We start from the raw sequence: 20,000 nt of genomic DNA, 5'->3' as shown, positions 1-20,000 counted from the left end.
GCAACAACATCATCAGGACCTGATCAGACCCGCATCAGACCCGCATCAGGACCTGATCAGACCCGCATCAGACCCGCATCAGGACCTGATCAGACCCGCATCAGACCCGCATCAGATCCGCATCAGACCCGCATCAGGACCTGATCAGACCCGCATCAGACCCGCATCAGACCCGCATCAGGACCTGATCAGACCCGCATCAGACTGAACCTTGAGGTAGGACCACCTTGAAACTGACGAATCACAGCCCTGATCATCATCCATCGATACATCATCAGAGGGGGGGGGCGACGACAAAGGAGCAGACAGACAGAGAGACAGACAGAGAGAGAGAGACAGGTTCCATGCAGATACACAGCCGCCAAATGTACAGTAGCCTGTCTCCCTGTCTCTCCCCCTGTCTCTCCCCCTGTCTCTCTCCCTGTCTGTCTTCCTGTCTGTCTCCCTGTCTCTCCCCCTGTCTCTCCCCCTGTCTCTCTCCCTGTCTCTCTCTCTGTCTCTCTCCCTGTCTCTCTCTCCCTGTCTCTCTCCCTGTCTCTCCCCCTGTCTCTCTCCCTGTCTCTCTCCCTGTCTGTCTCCCTGTCTGTCTCCCTGTCCCTCCCCCTGTCTCTCTCCCTGTCTCTCCACCTGTCTCTCTCCCTATCTCTCTCCCTGTCTCTCTCCCTGTCTCTCTCCCTGTCTCTCTCCCTGTCCCTCCACCTGTCTCTCTCCCTGTCTCTCTCCCTGTCTGTCTCCCTGTCCCTCCCCCTGTCTCTCTCCCTGTCTCTCTCCCTGTCTCTCCCCCTGTCTCTCTCCCTGTCTCTCTCCATGTCTGTCTCCCTGTCCCTCCCCCTGTCTCTCTCCCTGTCTCTCCCCCTGTCTCTCCCCCTGTCCCTCTCCCTGTCTCTCTCCCTGTCTCTCTCTCCCTGTCTCTCCCCCTGTCTCTCTCCCTGTGTCTCTCTCTCCCTGTGTCTCTCTTCCTGTCTGTCTCCCTGTCCCTCCACCTGTCTCTCTCCCTGTCTCTCTCCCTGTCTGTCTCCCTGTCCCTCCACCTGTCTGTCTCCCTGTCTGTCTCCCTGTCCCTCCACCTGTCTGTCTCCCTGTCCCTCCACCTGTCTCTCTCCGTGTCTCTCTCCCTGTCTGTCTACCTGTCCCTCCACCTGTCTGTCTCCCTGTCTGTCTCCCTGTCCCTCCACCTGTCTGTCTCCCTGTCCCTCCACCTGTCTGTCTCCCTGTCCCTCCACCTGTCTGTCTCCCTGTCCCTCCACCTGTCTGTCTCCCTGTCCCTCCACCTGTCTGTCTCCCTGTCCCTCCACCTGTCTCTCTCCCTGTCTCTCTCCCTGTCTGTCTCCCTGTCCCTCCACCTGTCTGTCTCCCTGTCCCTCCACCTGTCTGTCTCCCTGTCCCTCCACCTGTCTGTCTCCCTGTCTGTCTCCCTGTCCCTCCACCTGTCTCTCTCCCTGTCTCGCTCCCTGTCTCTCTCCCTGTGTCTCTCTCTCCCTGTGTCTCTCTTCCTGTCTGTCTCCCTGTCCCTCCACCTGTCTGTCTCCCTGTCCCTCCACCTGTCTGTCTCCCTGTCCCTCCACCTGTCTGTCTCCCTGTCCCTCCACCTGTCTGTCTCCCTGTCCTGCAGACGTGTCGCAGTCAGATTCTGCGGTGAACGTGTCTGTGACGTAACATGTCGTGCTACCTTAAATCAATCCACCTTAAATCCAGTCAGGTGTGATGAGGACAAACAGGATTTGATTGGCTCATTAATGACCCGCGTCACGGACACTAGGACCCAGTTCATCCCGGTCTGCGGCTGACGTCACCGAAGCATCCGCTTAAAAACACGAGAACATTTACTGCAGCACTTGTTTGAGAAACCCACAGTGACGTCACAGATGGTCCACCTTCATGTCTCTGATGTTTAAATAAATAATAATAATAATAATAATAAATAATATAAAATCCATCTAAACATCAAGAAATGCAAACATCAGTCTATAATCAATATTTAAAACATCAATCTATAACTAATATAGCAAACATTAATATATAATCAATAAATGTAATCGTTAACTCATAATATATATATTATACCTTTTCACACCTATTTTTAATTAATACATGTTCACACCTCCAGCGCTGCAGGATTCAGACAACTGCTGTAATTATTGTTGTTTTTGTTGTTCTTATATTAATTGTTGCTACTATCATTAATAAAAACTTTATATCTATAATTATCCCTCTTATCATTCTCAGAGCTGTAACATGATGATAACACATTTGTTCCTGGTCTCGCTCGGGTTTCATTGAATGAAATCTAACTTAATACATGTTCACACCTGTTTATAATTTATTATCATTCACACCTGTTTATACTTTATTATGGTTCACACCTGTTTATACTTTATTATGGTTCACACCTGTTTATACTTTATTATGGTTCACACCTGTTTATACTTTATTATGGTTCACACCTGTTCTTACTTTATTAGGGTTCACACCTGTTCTTACTTTATTATGGTTCACACCTGTTCTTACTTTATTATGGTTCACACCTGTTTATACTTTATACATGTTCACACCTGTTCTTACTTTATTATGGTTCACACCTGTTTATACTTTATTATGGTTCACACCTGATTATACTTTATTATGGTTCACACCTGTTTATACTTTATTATGGTTCACACCTGATTATACTTTATTATGGTTCACACCTGTTTATACTTTATTATGGTTCACACCTGTTTATACTTTATTATTGTTCACACCTGTTTATACTTTATACATGTTCACACCTGTTCTTACTTTATTATGGTTCACACCTGTTCTTACTTTATTATGGTTCACACCTGTTTGTACTTACATACATGTTCACACCTGTTCTTACTTTATTATGGTTCACACCTGTTTATACTTTATTATGGTTCACACCTGATTATACTTTATTATGGTTCACACCTGTTTATATTTTATTATGGTTCACACCTGATTATACTTTATTATGGTTCACACCTGTTTATACTTTATTATGGTTCACACCTGTTTATACATGTTCACACCTGTTTATACTTTATTATGGTTCACACCTGTTTATACATGTTCACACCTGATTATACTTTATTATGGTTCACACCTGTTTATACTTTATTATGGTTCACACCTGATTATACTTTATTATGGTTCACACCTGTTTATACTTTATTATGGTTCACACCTGATTATACTTTATTATGGTTCACACCTGTTTATACTTTATTATTGTTCACACCTGTTCTTACTTTATTATGGTTCACACCTGTTCTTACTTTATTATGGTTCACACCTGTTTGCAGGTCAGCCCCGGCGTCATCATGCCTTTCGGTAACACCCACAACACGCTGAAGATGAACTACTCCGCGGAGCAGGAGTACCCCGACCTCAGCCAGCACAACAACTACATGGCCAAGGTGCTCACACCTGAAGTGTACGCCAGCCTGAGGGACAAGGAGACGCCCAGTGGATTCACGCTGGACGATGTGATCCAGACTGGCATCGACAATCCAGGTAACGTCTCTAAACCAGATCCAGATACGAGTCCCTGCAGCTGCTACGTATCCGACCTCAAACCAACACAGGTCTCCTCAGACCAGCGGCTCATTTAGAACCGGCACATCTCTGAGACTCCGTTTTGTGCGTTCTACTCACGCTCACATTGGGATTTATAAAAACAAACTTGACGGGAGAATGTGAGAACTTGTACGTTAAATCTGTCTCATGCATACCAACATTTTGGAGACGGGAAAATAATGATGTAGACTTGAGGAGCAGAACTGAAGCAGATTTGTGATCAACTTGATCATTAACATTAAAACCAACAAAGTTATTTGTGCATTTGACAAAACTGTCCCACACGAACCTTTAATTAGAAAAATACTGTATATAGAGCAATTTAAAGTAAATATCGTCAATAAAAGTTGCAGAATCAAGTGATTAATAGTTTTTAATAATATCTTTTATAGCGCTGCACCTGTATCACAACTGTACTTACTGTGTGTGTGTGGGGGGTGGGGGGGCTAAAATGTCTGCAGTGAACATGATTTATATAAAATACTAAATAAATAAACTGTGTTCACCTTCTATTACTAAACAATGTCCCACGTGGAGGTTAGGATCCAGTGATGTGTGAAGTAATCTGATTACTCTAAATATATAGGTACTGTGTGATGGAAGCACTGACCCTGATGGAGGAGAAGGAGATAGAAGGATGAGTCCAGTATTACAGTATCAAATTATTACAGTATTACAGTATCACAGTATTACAGTATCAAATTATTACAGTATTACAGTATCACAGTATCAAATTATTACAGTATCACAGTATTACAGTATCAAATTATTACAGTATCACAGTATCACAGTATCAAATTATTACAGTATTACAGTATCACAGTATTACAGTATCAAATTATTACAGTATCACAGTATTACAGTATCACAGTATCAAATTATTACAGTATTACAGTATCACAGTATCAAATTATTACAGTATCAAATTATTACAGTATTACAGTATCACAGTATTACAGTATCAAATTATTACAGTATCACAGTATAACATTATTACAGTATTACAGTATCACAGTATTACAGTATCACAGTATTACAGTATCACAGTATTACAGTATTACAGTATCACAGTATCAAATTATTACAGTATTACAGTATCACAGTATCAAATTATTACAGTATCAAATTATTACAGTATTACAGTATCACAGTATTACAGTATCAAATTATTACAGTATCACAGTATCAAATTATTACAGTATTACAGTATCACAGTATTACAGTATCACAGTATTACAGTATGACAGTATTACAGTATCACAGTATTACAGTATCACAGTATTACTGTATCACAGTATCAAATTATTACAGTATTACAGTATCACAGTATTACAGTATTACAGTATCACAGTATTACAGTATGACAGTATTACAGTATCACAGTATTACAGTATCACAGTATTACACCGAGCGACCCGACCGAACCTCTCAGTACAAACCCAGGTTCTCACCACTCTGGTTCGTTAGCTGACAGATCTGTGGGTGAATCACACTGTATAATATCTTAATATCTACTTTTCTATGTAGAGCCTCTTTTAATCATTAAAAAACTGAATTAATAATCCTGCAGTTAGATAAAAAACAAGTTCGAGATAAAACATGTTCCTTCACATGCTGATGATGAGAAACTCATCTTTGAATCACTTTGTTATTTCTGTCCTGTTTGATCACTGCTGTCTCTTCACCTCCATCACACCTTCTGTCCTCTCTCCTCTCCTTGTGTCCTCTCTCCTCTCCTTCTGTCCTCTCTCCTCTCCTTGTGTCCTCTCTCCTCTCCTTGTGTCCTCTCTCCTCTCCTTGTGTCCTCTCTCCTCTCCTTGTGTCCTCTCTCCTCTCCTTCTGTCCTCTCTCCTCTCCTTCTGTCCTCTCTCCTCTCCTTGTGTCCTCTTTCCTCTCCTTGTGTCCTCTCTCCTCTCCTTGTGTCCTCTCTCCTCTCCTTGTGTCCTCTCTCCTCTCCTTGTGTCCTCTCTCCTCTCCTTGTGTCCTCTCTCCTCTCCTTCTGTCCTCTCTCCTCTCCTTGTGTCCTCTTTCCTCTCCTTGTGTCCTCTCTCCTCTCCTTGTGTCCTCTCTCCTCTCCTTCTGTCCTCTCTCCTCACCTTGTGTCCTCTCTCCTCTCCTTGTGTCCTCTCTCCTCTCCTTGTGTCCTCTCTCCTCTCCTTCTGTCCTCTCTCCTCTCCTTCTGTCCTCTCTCCTCTCCTTGTGTCCTCTTTCCTCTCCTTGTGTCCTCTCTCCTCTCCTTGTGTCCTCTCTCCTCTCCTTGTGTCCTCTCTCCTCTCCTTGTGTCCTCTCTCCTCTCCTTGTGTCCTCTCTCCTCTCCTTCTGTCCTCTCTCCTCTCCTTGTGTCCTCTCTCCTCTCCTTCTGTCCTCTCTCCTCTCCTTGTGTCCTCTCTCCTCTCCTTGTGTCCTCTCTCCTCTCCTTGTGTCCTCTCTCCTCTCCTTGTGTCTCCTCTCACAGGTCATCCAGGTGTCCTCCCTCGGACCCGGTCACTCTTCACTAAGAAGGAACCTACTCGTCTATTCTGGGCTTGAGCTGCTACTTTATAATGAACTCTTTAATTGGATCGACTCGTTAGGTCTGGTTCATTTCTGCTTTTTAATTCCCCCACAGGAAGAAGGGGGGGGGGGCTGATCCGGCCTCCACATCAAATCCAACTTAACTCAGTTAGCAGCAACTGTTCTAAACATTCGAACGCCACGAGTATAAGTCCTCTAGACACGAGTCCTGAAGCTGGTTCCTGATTGGTCCTCGTGTGTCTCCGCAGGTCATCCGTTCATCATGACGGTCGGATGCGTCGCCGGAGACGAGGAGACCTACGAGGTGTTCCAAGACCTGCTGGATCCGGTGATCCAAGACCGCCACGGAGGATACAAGCCGTCAGACATCCACAAGACGGACCTGAACTTTGAAAACCTGCAGGTGAACAGACCAGGTTCACATCCAAAGACCAGGTTCACGTCCAAAGACCAGGTCCACGTCCACAGACCAGGTTTACGTCCACAGACCAGGTCCACGTCCACAGACCAGGTCCACGTCCACGGGCCAGGTCCACGTCCACAGACCAGGTTCACATCCACAGACCAGGTTCACGTCCACAGACCAGGTCCACGTCCACAGACCAGGTTCACATCTAAAGACCAGGTTCACGTCCACAGACCAGGTTCACATCCACAGACCAGGTTCAAATCCACAGACCAGGTTCACATCCACAGACCAGGGTTCACGTCCACAGACCAGGTTCACATCCACAGACCAGGTTCACATCCACAGACCAGGTTCACATCCACAGACCAGGTTCACATCCACAGACCAGGTTCACATCCACAGACCAGGTCCACGTCCACAGACCAGGTCCACATCCGCAGACCAGGTTCACATCCAAAGACCAGGTTCACATCCACAGACCAGGTTCACGTCCACAGACCAGGTTCACATCCAAAGACCAGGTTCACATCCACAGACCAGGTCCACGTCCACGGGCCAGGTCCACGTCCACAGACCAGGTTCACATCCACAGACCAGGTTCACGTCCACAGACCAGGTCCACGTCCACAGACCAGGTTCACATCTAAAGACCAGGTTCACGTCCACAGACCAGGTTCACATCCACAGACCAGGTTCACATCCACAGACCAGGTCCACGTCCACAGACCAGGTTCACATCCACAGACCAGGTTCACGTCCACGGACCAGGTTCACATCCACGGATCAGGTTCACGTGCACAGACCAGGTTCACATCCACAGACCAGGTTCACGTCCACGGACCAGGTTCACATCCACGGATCAGGTTCACGTCCACAGACCAGGTTCACATCCACAGACCAGGTTCACATCCACAGACCAGGTTCACATCCACAGACCAGGTCCACGTCCACGGACCAGGTTCACATCCACAGACCAGGTTCACATCCACAGACCAGGTCCACGTCCACAGACCAGGTCCAGGTCCACAGACCAGGTCCACATCCATAGACCAGGTCCACGTCCACAGACCAGGTTTACGTCCACAGACCAGGTCCAGGTCCACAGACCAGGTCCACGTCCACAGACCAGGTTCACATCCAAAGACCAGGTTCACGTCCACAGACCAGGTCCACGTCCACAGACCAGGTTCACGCCCACAGACCAGGTCCACATCTACAGACCAGGTCCACGTCCACAGACCAGGTCCACGTCCAAATACCAGGTCTTAATCCACAGACCAGGTCCATGTCCAAATACCAGGTCTTAATCCACAGACCAGGTCCACGTCCAAAGACCAGGTCCACGTCCACAGACCAGGTTTACGTCCACAGACCAGGTCCAGGTCCACAGACCAGGTCCACGTCCACAGACCAGGTCCACGTCCACAGACCAGGTCCACGTCCAAAGACCAGGTCCACATCCACAGACCAGGTCCACGTCCACATACCAGGTCCACGTCCACAGAACAGGTCCCCGTCCACAGACCAGGTCCACATCAGAGTCTGATCTGTGGTTCAACAGCAGCTCTCTGGTTTGGGTCTGGTAAAGATGGAGGTTCAGGTGCAGTGCAGAAAACGTTCTCTGTATCAAACCAGACCAGGTCCACAGACCAGATCCACGTTCACAGACCAGGTTCACGTTCACAGACCAGATCCACGTCCAAAGACCAAGTCCACAGCTGAGGAGCTGACGTTCATGGTCCCGTCAGGATGAACTGTGGGAACTGATGCTAGTATCTCAGTCTGGTTTCCTTTAAACCACCTGACTCTGGTCTCCTGTTTCAGGGTGGAGATGATCTGGATCCAAACTACGTCCTGAGCTCTCGGGTTCGTACCGGACGGAGTATCCGTGGCTTCTGCCTGCCGCCGCACTGCAGCCGAGGAGAGAGGCGGGCCATCGAGAACCTGTCCATCGAAAGTACGAGGACGCTTCAGTTCATTTCTGCTGCAGTCACATGATCTGTGGTGCATTCAGGGACACTGAGGATTCAGGTGTAGCTGTTGGTTTACTCACTGAGGCAGAGGAGAACAAACTCAGATTTCCCACAATGCCTCAGTGAGGCTCCTGCTCAGAGACTGGACTAAACAGGACTAGACTGGATTGACCTTCCCTGTGTCTGACCTCTGACCCTCTGTGTGCTCCTCATTTTCAAATCCAGGGAAAGGCTCCTCCCACCCACGACCTGACTATTACCTTTGACAACTCCGTGTTAGCGCCCCCCCCCCAGACCTCTAGGAACCTGGGTGTGACACTCGACGGTCGACTCACTGCCAACATTACTGCAACAACACCATCCTGTAGTTATTTATTATTTTATTGTAGTTAATATGTTTATATATTGTTGTTCTGGGTTTCTTCCCTCATGGTTGATGCACTTCCTGTGATTTGCTTTGGATCAAACATCAGATAAATGAAAGGTAATGTGCTGCAGGTCTGGATGTCCTGGACGAGGAGCTAAAGGGGACGTACTACGCCCTGAAGAACATGACAGAGGAGGAGCAGCAGCAGCTGATCGATGACCACTTCCTGTTCGATAAGCCTGTCTCCCCCCTGCTGCTGGCGTCCGGAATGGCCCGTGACTGGCCCGACGGCCGCGGCATCTGGTCAGTGAACGCACCACGACCTCTGACCTCAGAGTCAGAACACTGAGTTTGTGATCAAACCAATCTGATCATGTGACACTTACCAATTTCTTTGTTTTTGTCAAGAACAGGAGACAGTAACAATGTTTCAGACACTAAGGGACATCCACATCAAACGTGCTGTTGACGTGTTGTTGACATGTTGTTGACGTGTTGGTGACGTGTTGTTGACGTGTTGTTGACGTGTTGTTGACATGTTGTTGACGTGTTGGTGACGTGTTGTTGACGTGTTGTTGACGTGTTGTTGACGTGTTGTTGACATGTTGTTGACGTGTTGTTGACGTGTTGTTGACGTGTTGTTGACATGTTGTTGACGTGTTGGTGACGTGTTGTTGACGTGTTGTTGACGTGTTGTTGACGTGTTGTTGACGTGTTGTTGACGTGTTGTTGACGTGTTGTTGACGGACTTCCTGTTCCCGCCCTCTGATGTTCACCTGCAGGCACAACGACAACAAGAGCTTCCTGGTTTGGGTGAACGAGGAGGATCACCTGCGCGTCATCAGCATGCAGAAAGGCGGGAACATGAGGGAGGTGTTCACCCGCTTCTGCACCGGACTCACCAAGGTCCGTCCAACTGTCTCCCCTGTCTTCACGTCCCTGCGTCTCACTTCTGTCCTCACCTGTCTCTCCCTCCGCTGTGTATCACCTGTCTTACCAGTGCTCTCTCTGGCAGATCGAGGGCTTGTTTAAGGAGCGAGGTCACGAGTTCATGTGGAATGAGCACCTGGGCTACGTCCTCACCTGTCCGTCAAACCTGGGGACGGGACTGAGAGCCGGCGTCCACGTCAAACTGCCGAACCTCAGCAAGAGCGACAAGTTCGGAGAAATCCTGACGAGACTGAGGCTCCAGAAGAGAGGGACAGGTACGCACACAGAGAGACGGGTAGAGACAGACAAGTGTAAAGCGTCCTGTTTTACACATGAAAGTGCCCCTGTGACATAACTTCCTGTCTGTGTCTCAGGTGGAGTGGACACAGCGGCGGTGGGCGGAGTCTTTGACATCTCCAACGCCGACCGTCTGGGTTTCTCCGAGGTGGAGCTGGTTCAGATGGTGGTGGATGGCGTCAACCTGCTGGTGGACATGGAGAAAAGCCTGGAGGCCGGAGACGCCATCGAGGACATGATCCCCGAGCAGAAGTGAACCGTGTCACCGCTTCCTCAGCCCTCACTCCCCCCCCCCTCACTGTAGCCAATCAGAGAGCGTCCTGCAGGACATGTAGCACAGCTCACTTAGACTTCGTCTTCCAACATGTGAAGGATTTTCTATGTGTCTCGTAACACCTGAATATCTAATAAAGTATCTGTGTCCCTGAACGCACCGTGAGTTGTCCTTCAGCAGGGGGGGGGGGATGCTGCATTAAGACAGTGGTTCATTAAAAGTATCCAATTTGGACACATTCAGAGACTAAGACGCATTTGTGACTGATTGAGATTTGCAGCAGTGCTTCAGAGAAGAGGATCAACCCCAGAGGAAGTGGCTCAGTCCCAAAGGAAAGGAAGAGCAAACCCACAAACCTACTTTGTAACATCATATAGCAAAGAAGCTGTCCAGATCAAACATATCATAACCACAACTTGGGACAACCATCAAGGACAAACTGGTCATTAGTCAGCGTCCTGCTGGGACACCTGTCTTCACCGAGCCAAGGGTCTGTCCCAACCTTCTGCTGTGGTAACTGCAAGGATTGTTACATTATGATGAAAACACTTTTAGACAAACATTTACCAACAAAATCTATCCCTCACCAGTTTAATGAATTGTCATTCCACTCATGTTGTGTAACGACTTGAATGTACAGGTGGTTGTGTCTGTGTGGGCGTCACTAAGAGGAGGCTGAGGGACAGCGTGTCCGAGCAGAGGTGTGCCATCCGGACAGGGAATCTGAATTATCATATAACCAAACACCACAGAGAAGGAAATGATAACGCTTTATCGAGTGTAGTCATTGAAGTAATCAGCTCTGATGCCAGGGAACAAACACATTAAAGAGAGACTGGATCCATGTCCCTGAAGGCACCAGCTGGTCTCACTGAGGACTTGGACTTCTCATCTGTCTTATAACAGATCACATCAGTTGATCATTCTGTCGGGTTTTCAAATATGCTTAAATGTTTTCCCTCATTGTAGATATATTGATATAATCTTTAACTACGGAGACAATGGTGATGTTTGTTATTTATTGTGTTGCACCATCCTTACGACCATGGTGCTGGAGACGGCCAGCAGGGGAACCCCCCCCCCCATGGAGGAGCTGAGGACAAGAGGACAGATGTGATGAATGCGATCAGTCAGTTATTGTAATCAGATTACACCTGCTCTGGTCTGTGCCTTGCTCACTGCACCTCCTCTGTTTGGAGGAGGTGCAGCGCTGCTGGACGATAAACACTCCGTCTCCTCCACCTCAACCTCCATGTCGGCACACACCTGCTGTTACCATGGTAACCTCGGACCTCGACAGCTCAGGTCTTCTCTCCAGAGGTATATATTTATAAACACATATATAAGCGTACCGATCCTCCTGTGGTCAGTGACGTCCGGATGTGGCTCCGTCAGGTTTCAGCTCGTCTTCATCAGAACCAGCGTTGGGTTAGTTGGAGTTAGTTGGAGTTAGTTGGAGTTAGTTGGAGTTAGTTGAAGTTATTTGGAGTTAGTTGAAGTTAGTTGGAGTTACTTGGAGTAAGTTGGAGTAAGTTGGAGTTAGTTAGAGTTAGTTGGAGTTAGTTAGAGTTAGTTGAAGTTAGTTAGAGTTAGTTGAAGTTAGTTGGAGTTAGTTGGAGTAAGTTGGAGTTAGTTGGAGTAAGTTGGAGTAAGTTGGAGTTAGTTAGAGTTAGTTGGAGTTAGTTAGAGTTAGTTGGAGTTAGTTAGTTAGTTGAAGTTAGTTAGAGTTAGTTGGAGTTAGTTAGAGTAAGTTGTAGTTAGTTGGAGTTAGTTAGAGTTAGTTGGAGTTAGTTGGAGTTAGTTACTTGTGTCTGCCTGTATTTAATTTTCACTTTGAGAAGGGATATTTGTTTTATGTTGCAGTACACAGCGTTGACCACCAGGTGACAGCAGAGTTACAGGCTGAGCTGAACATCATCACGTGAAAATCAACTCATTTCTCATGTTAATCAAACATAATGAGGAGGTGGAGACGTGTCTTTATTCACTCTATGTTACGGCTACGTGTCGGAGAACTTCTTCCACAGCAGCGATGATTCTGCACAAACTATATCTGTAACTTAGCTCAACTAGTTTCATGAAAAATGTCACGAGCCACAACTTGGTGAAACCATTTCCTGTGACGCTTTTTATTGGAATGATGATGAACGTGATGGATCACACAGCGGAGAACACAACAGCTAGAGATGGAACAGAAGAACAGGGGACACAGGACAGAGCCTGAGGGACACCACATGGGAGACTCTTCACATGTTTGTCCTTCAACATGGAAACTACTGTTTAAACAAAATGTCTACATTCATTAACTTGATAAAGCAGCAACACTGGATCACAAAGGGACAAACAAAAGAAACAATAAAAGCAGTTTGTAGATAACTTGCTCACAGTCGGATCTGATTGATCTTATTATTGATCCATTTGACTTTGACCTTGGAGAAGAATGGAGGGCTGTGACTGGTGGAGACTTCCAGGAGGCGGTTCTCCTCCAAGCTCCGCCTGATGGCGCGAACGTCCGCAGCTGATAGGCCGGTTCTCAGAGACAGCAGCGCTGACACGTGAGCGTCACTGAGGAGAAACGACAGTGATCATAAAAACATGAAGAGTATTGATGATTTAACACGTGAACACGTCATGTGACCCACACGTGATTTACACGTATGATTACGTGAAGCAGCTGAGTCACGTTCAGGGAACAGAAGTGAGACAAGAGAAGAAGATCTCAGGTGACCTGAGTCCTCTCAGTGTCCCGCAGACACCTGAGCCCACCTGGACACACCTGCCGTCTCCCACGGCAACCGCTTTGTCTCACACAGCAGATCCAGGTCACATTGTTCGTGACAACACACGTCGACCACACAACATTACACCAGTGACACACACAGAGAAAGTGAAATGAGTTGAATCTGTGAAGAACATGCTAAGACCTGATGAGTCACATCTACACGGAACTAACATGTGAAGCAACGTCTGTCGTCCTAAAGGTGAAAGTTCAAGTTGGTCAAATATTAAAACGAGACATGACGAAGCTTTTTAATTTATTTACAAACATTAAACCATGAATCTGAACATATGAACATGTAGGTTCCTACAGGAGAACCTGGACGTCTGATTGGCTGAGCAGGTGTGTACCTGAGGTCGGGGAAGGTTCTAGCCAGACTGAGCAGCTCCAGCTGAACGTCTCCTGGTTCCTGCAGGCGGAGAACCTCCGCCACGCCACAGAGAACGTCTCCGAGCCAGGGGGGGGCGCTGCAGCCCTGGCCACACAAGCAGCCTGGCGTCAGGAAACACGCACAGTACTCCAGTAAAAGTACTTAGTTACATTGCACCACAGAGCTACTCACCCCATCTCTGAAGAAGTCGTTGATCTTCTGAGCGTCGTCTTTCATCCGCTGGGCTCCGCCCACCTGCTGCTCTCTGCTCTTCATCTTGGTCTTCATCATCCTCTTCATGTACTGAAGAACCACTTCCTGGTGGACGACGCTCAGCAGAGACTACAGGGACAGACAGGTGAGACAGAGACAGGTGAGACACAGACAGGTGAGACAGACAGGTGAGACAGACAGGTGAGACAGACAGTGAGACAGAGACAGGTGAGACAGACAGGTGAGACACAGACAGGTGAGACAGACAGGTGAGACAGACAGGTTAGACACAGACAGGTGAGACAGACAGGTGAGACAGAGACAGGTGAGACAGACAGGTGAGACAGACAGGTTAGACACAGACAGGTGAGACAGACAGGTGAGACAGAGACAGGTGAGACACAGACAGGTGAGACACAGACAGCTGAGACAGACAGGTGAGACACAGACAGGTGAGACAGACAGGTGAGACAGAGACAGGTGAGACACAGACAGGTGAGACACAGACCGCTGAGACAGACAGGTGAGACAGAGACAGGTGAGACACAGACAGGTGAGACAGACAGGTGAGACAGACAGGTGAGACACAGACAGGTGAGACACAGACCGGTGAGACAGACAGGTGAGACAGACAGGTGAGACAGACGAGTGAGACAGACAGGTGTGACACAGACAGGTGAGACAGACAGGTGAGACAGACAGGTGAGACACAGACGAGTGAGACAGAGACAGGTGAGACACAGACAGGTGAGACACAGAGAGGTGATACAGACAGGTGAGACAGACAGGTGAGACAGACAGGTGAGAGACAGACAGGTGAGACACAGACAGGAGACACAGACAGTGAGACAGAGACAGGTGAGACAGACAGGTGAGACACAGACAGGTGAGACAGACAGGTGAGACAGAGACAGGTGAGACACAGACAGGTGAGACACAGACAGCTGAGACAGACAGGTGAGACAGACAGGTGAGACAGACAGGTGAAACACAGACAGGTGAGACAGACAGCTGAGACAGACATGTGAGACAGAGACAGGTGAGACACAGACAGGTGAGACACAGACAGGTGAGACAGAGACAGGTGAGACAGAGACAGGTGAGACAGACAGGTGAGACACAGACAGGTGAGACACAGACAGGTGAGACACAGACAGGTGAGACAGACAGGTGAGACACAGACAGGTGAGACACAGACAGGTGAGACACAGACAGGTGAAACACAGACAGGGGAGACAGACAGGTGAGACAGACAGGTGAGACACAGACAGGTGAGACACAGACAAGTGAGAAAGACAGGTGAGACAGACAGGTGAGACAGACGAGTGAGACAGGCAGGTGAGACACAGACAGGTGAGACACAGACGAGTGAGACAGACAGGTGTGACACAGACAGGTGAGACAGTCAGGTGAGACACAGACAGGTGAGACAGACAGGTGAGACAGACAGGTGAGACACAGACGAGTGAGACAGAGACAGGTGAGACACAGACAGGTGAGACACAGAGAGGTGATACAGACAGGTGAGACAGACAGGTGAGACAGACAGGTGAGACACAGACAGGAGACACAGACAGTGAGACAGAGACAGGTGAGACAGACAGGTGAGACACAGACAGGTGAGACAGACAGGTGAGACAGAGACAGGTGAGACACAGACAGGTGAGACACAGACAGCTGAGACAGACAGGTGAGACAGACAGGTGAGACAGAGACAGGTGAGACACAGACAGGTGAGACACAGACAGCTGAGACAGACAGGTGAGACACAGACAGCTGAGACAGACATGTGAGACAGAGACAGGTGAGACACAGACAGGTGAGACACAGACAGGTGAGACAGAGACAGGTGAGACAGAGACAGGTGAGACAGACAGGTGAGACAGAGACAGGTGAGACACAGACAGGTGAGACACAGACAGGTGAGAAAGACAGGTGAGACAGACAGGTGAGACAGACAGGTGAGACACAGACGAGTGAGACAGACAGGTGAGACACAGACAGGTGAGACACAGACGAGTGAGACAGGCAGGTGAGACACAGACAGGTGAGACAGACATGTGAGACAGACAGGTGAGACAGACAGGTGAGACAGACAGGTGAGACACAGACGAGTGAGACAGACAGGTGAGACACAGACAGGTGAGACACAGACGAGTGAGACAGACAGGTGAGACACAGACAGGTGAGACACAGACGAGTGAGACAGACAGGTGAGACACAGACAGGTGAGACACAGACGAGTGAGACAGGCAGGTGAGACACAGACAGGTGAGACAGACATGTGAGACAGACAGGTGAGACAGACAGGTGAGACAGACAGGTGAGACACAGACGAGTGAGACAGACAGGTGAGACACAGACAGGTGAGACACAGACGAGTGAGACAGACAGGTGAGACACAGACAGGTGAGACACAGACGAGTGAGACAGACAGGTGAGACACAGACAGGTGAGACACAGACGAGTGAGACAGGCAGGTGAGACACAGACAGGTGAGACAGACATGTGAGACAGACAGGTGAGACAGACAGGTGAGACACAGACAGGGGAGCACACTGTCTCACCTCTCTGCACGGTGCGTTCAGGTCAGTCAGGGACATCAGCTGCCGGCTCAGAGAGTTCAGCAAAGAGTCGACAACAGGAAGTTCCCCGTCCAACCACACAGGCGTCCACAGGTGACTGTAACACACCTGGACACACACACACACACTGTAACACACCTGAACACACACACACACACTGTAACACACCTGGACACACACACACACACTGTAACACACCTGAACACACACACACACACTGTAACACACCTGAACACACACACACACACACACTGTACCACACCTGAACACACACACACACACTGTGGACCTGGTACAGGAAGTGCTTTGTACCTTCAGCAGCGTGTGAATGGGACGGGTCAAACACATGTACCCACAATGCCTCAGGGCAGACAGAGTGACCACACAGCGGCGCTGCTGCTGTCCACTCAGACTTCCTGTCGGATCTGTGATGTATTTCCTGAGGAAAGTCAGAATCAGCCAATCAGCTGCAGAGAGACAGGTCAGGTGTCGTGCAGGGGCGGAGCCGGTGATCTCACCTGAGCTGCTGCTCACAGACCAGCTGAGCTTTGACCACGGAGTCCACGTTACCATGGTTACTCCTGACCAACTCCTTCATGCTGCACTCGTAGCTGGACACAGACAGGTGAGACAGACAGGTGAGACAGACAGGTGAGACAGACAGGTGAGACAGACAGTAGCTGGAACACAGGTTCATGAATCCACACATCAGACACCCCCCCCCTGCTGTGGGAGGCGGCCTACCTGTCGAGGAAACTCTCCAGGTGAGACGTGATCCTCTGGATCCTGCTCTGGTCTCTGATCACATGATGGAACTCAGTCACTGAGCTGGTGATCACCTGGAGACACAAAGACCTGAACGTCTGTCCTTCACCTGTCTCTCACCTGTCCCTCACATGTCTCTCACCTGTCCCTCACCTGTCTCTCACCTGTCTCTCAGCTGTCCCTCACCTGTCCCTCACCTGTCTCTCAGCTGTCTCTCAGCTGTCTCTCACCTGTCCCTCACCTCTCTCTCACCTGTCTCTCACCTGTCCCTCACCTGTCTCTCACCTGTCCCTCATCTGTCTCTCACCTGTCTCTCAGCTGTCCCTCACCTGTCTCTCACCTGTCCCTCACCTGTCTCTCACCTGTCCCTCACCTGTCCCTCACCTGTCTCTCACCTGTCCCTCACCTGTCTCTCACCTGTCCCTCACCTGTCCCTCACCTGTCTCTCACCTGTCTATCACCTGTCTCTCACCTGTCTCTCACCTGTCCCTCAGCTGTCTCTCACCTGTCTCTCAGCTGTCTCTCACCTGTATGACATCAGCAGCCAGTGGACTGTAGTAGTAGTTGTCGATGAGCTCCGGTGTGTCTCCGCTCCACCAGCTGTCCCTCACCTGTCTCTCACCTGTCTCTCACCTGTCTCTCACCTGTCTCTCAGCTGTCTCTCAGCTGTCCCTCACCTGTCCCTCACCTGTCCCTCACCTGTCCCTCACCTGTCTCTCACCTGTCCCTCACCTGTCTCTCACCTGTCTCTCACCTGTATGACATCAGCAGCCAGTGGACTGTAGTAGTAGTTGTCGATGAGCTCCGGTGTGTCTCCGCTCCACCAGCTGTCCCTCACCTGTCCCTCACCTGTCTCTCACCTGTCTCTCACCTGTCTCTCACCTGTCTCTCACCTGTCTCTCACCTGTATGACATCAGCAGCCAGTGGACTGTAGTAGTAGTTGTCGATGAGCTCCGGTGTGTCTCCGCTCCACCAGCTGTCCCTCACCTGTCTCTCACCTGTCTCTCAGCTGTCCCTCACCTGTCCCTCACCTGTCTCTCACCTGTCTCTCAGCTGTCTCTCACCTGTCCCTCACCTGTCTCTCACCTGTCTCTCACCTGTCTCTCAGCTGTCCCTCACCTGTCCCTCACCTGTCCCTCAGCTGTCCCTCACCTGTCCCTCACCTGTCTCTCAGCTGTCTCTCAGCTGTCCCTCACCTGTCTCTCAGCTGTCCCTCACCTGTCTCTCACCTGTCTCTCACCTGTCTCTCACCTGTCCCTCACCTGTCTCTCACCTGTCTCTCACCTGTCTCTCACCTGTCTCTCACCTGTCTCTCACCTGTCCCTCACCTGTCCCTCACCTGTCCCTCACCTGTCTCTCACCTGTCCCTCACCTGTCTCTCACCTGTCCCTCACCTGTCCCTCACCTGTCCCTCACCTGTCTCTCACCTGTCTCTCACCTGTCTCTCACCTGTCCCTCACCTGTCTCTCACCTGTCTCTCACCTGTCCCTCACCTGTCCCTCACCTGTCCCTCACCTGTCCCTCACCTGTCTCTCACCTGTCCCTCACCTGTCTCTCACCTGTCCCTCACCTGTCCCTCACCTGTCCCTCACCTGTCCCTCACCTGTCTCTCACCTGTCCCTCACCTGTCTCTCACCTGTCTCTCACCTGTCCCTCACCTGTCCCTCACCTGTCCCTCACCTGTCTCTCACCTGTCTCTCACCTGTCCCTCACCTGTCTCTCACCTGTCTCTCACCTGTCTCTCAGCTGTCTCTCAGCTGTCCCTCACCTGTCCCTCACCTGTCCCTCACCTGTCCCTCACCTGTCTCTCACCTGTCCCTCACCTGTCTCTCACCTGTCTCTCACCTGTATGACATCAGCAGCCAGTGGACTGTAGTAGTAGTTGTCGATGAGCTCCGGTGTGTCTCCGCTCCACCAGCTGTCCCTCACCTGTCCCTCACCTGTCCCTCACCTGTCTCTCACCTGTCCCTCACCTGTCTCTCACCTGTCTCTCACCTGTATGACATCAGCAGCCAGTGGACTGTAGTAGTAGTTGTCGATGAGCTCCGGTGTGTCTCCGCTCCACCAGCTGTCCCTCACCTGTCCCTCACCTGTCTCTCACCTGTCTCTCACCTGTCCCTCACCTGTCCCTCACCTGTCTCTCACCTGTATGACATCAGCAGCCAGTGGACTGTAGTAGTAGTTGTCGATGAGCTCCGGTGTGTCTCCGCTCCACCAGCTGTCCTCTTCTATCTTCAGGGCTGTCCTCAGCCACAGCTTCACTTGGTCCTGAAGAAGAAACGTTCACTTTGTCTCACTCTCTGTTTTCAGGCTGTTGACGGACGCAACATTGACATGTGATGGTTGACTTGTCTTCATGTGAAAGATCTGGCTGGTCTTCACCTCTCTGTGGCTCAGGTACTGATCCTCCAGCAGCTCCAGGTGCTGGTTCCTCAGCAGAGAACCCAGACAGGCCGTCTTGATCTTTCCATCCAGCTCCTGGTGCTTCAGAACCGTTCTGAGGTGGAAACACACTGAAGTCAAAGAGCTTCACTCCTCCACCTGCTTCTGATGTTTCTCTCAAACTGCGCTGATCAATGAGTCAAATCTCTTTCATGGAACATTTTATTAGACAAAACCTAATGAACCAATAATCACCTGATGAAAAAAGAACAGTAAAAGACTGAGAAGATGAAACAAGAGGTTCCCTCGTCATGAAGGTGCATGACAGATCTTCACTGTGCACAAAGGTCACGTTTTTTATCATATCGATCATTTATTTTTGAACATGAACCTTGGTAGATGTTATTTCTGGTTGAGGTTCATGCTGACTCACTGTGGGTAGAGGTCGTTGACCCAGAGCAGCAGGTAGCTGCAGTCCTCCGTCTCCAGAGCAGAAGCAGCGAGTTCAGTGAGTCGAGCAGAGAACCTCTGATGGTAGAATCCAGCATAGATGTTCAAGATG

At 49.5% G+C, this 20,000-nt stretch overlaps 2 protein-coding genes across 3 annotated transcripts in view; one reads left to right on the top strand and one right to left on the bottom strand.

Moving 5' to 3' along the window:
* The first annotated feature begins 3,323 nt into the window (after nt 1-3,323).
* Nucleotides 3,324-10,325, top strand: LOC133024402 (creatine kinase B-type-like). Of its 2 annotated transcripts, none has more exons than XM_061091494.1 (7): nt 3,324-3,516; nt 6,342-6,496; nt 8,327-8,459; nt 8,974-9,145; nt 9,625-9,748; nt 9,858-10,047; nt 10,147-10,325. In XM_061091494.1, the coding sequence occupies exons 1-7, from the start codon at nt 3,324-3,326 to the stop codon at nt 10,323-10,325; spliced, it is 1,146 nt and encodes a 381-aa protein (XP_060947477.1). The 2 variants fall into 2 exon arrangements, with proteins under 2 accessions (XP_060947477.1, XP_060947476.1); XM_061091493.1 differs by having other exon boundaries at nt 6,342-6,528; nt 8,284-8,459.
* A 2,399-nt stretch (nt 10,326-12,724) lies between these two features.
* The window catches only part of LOC133024777 (tumor necrosis factor alpha-induced protein 2-like), a 9,837-nt gene continuing 2,561 nt past the window's right edge, over nt 12,725-20,000 (bottom strand). The window contains exons 3-12 of the mRNA XM_061091948.1: nt 19,872-20,000; nt 19,439-19,553; nt 19,202-19,324; nt 17,035-17,129; nt 16,809-16,901; nt 16,603-16,729; nt 16,273-16,398; nt 13,685-13,834; nt 13,473-13,597; nt 12,725-12,908 (exon numbers count right to left, since the gene is read on the bottom strand). The exon at nt 19,872-20,000 is cut by the window's right edge and continues 83 nt beyond it. Of these exons, the coding sequence (XP_060947931.1) occupies nt 12,725-12,908; nt 13,473-13,597; nt 13,685-13,834; nt 16,273-16,398; nt 16,603-16,729; nt 16,809-16,901; nt 17,035-17,129; nt 19,202-19,324; nt 19,439-19,553; nt 19,872-20,000 (1,267 nt within the window). The remainder of the gene's footprint in view (nt 12,909-13,472; nt 13,598-13,684; nt 13,835-16,272; nt 16,399-16,602; nt 16,730-16,808; nt 16,902-17,034; nt 17,130-19,201; nt 19,325-19,438; nt 19,554-19,871) is intronic.

This window comes from Limanda limanda, chromosome 18 (assembly GCF_963576545.1).
Source record: "Limanda limanda chromosome 18, fLimLim1.1, whole genome shotgun sequence".
Classification (NCBI taxonomy): domain Eukaryota; kingdom Metazoa; phylum Chordata; class Actinopteri; order Pleuronectiformes; family Pleuronectidae; genus Limanda; species Limanda limanda.
Note: the sequence above shows the minus strand (reverse complement) of the source record. Positions and strands in the feature narration are given on the sequence as shown.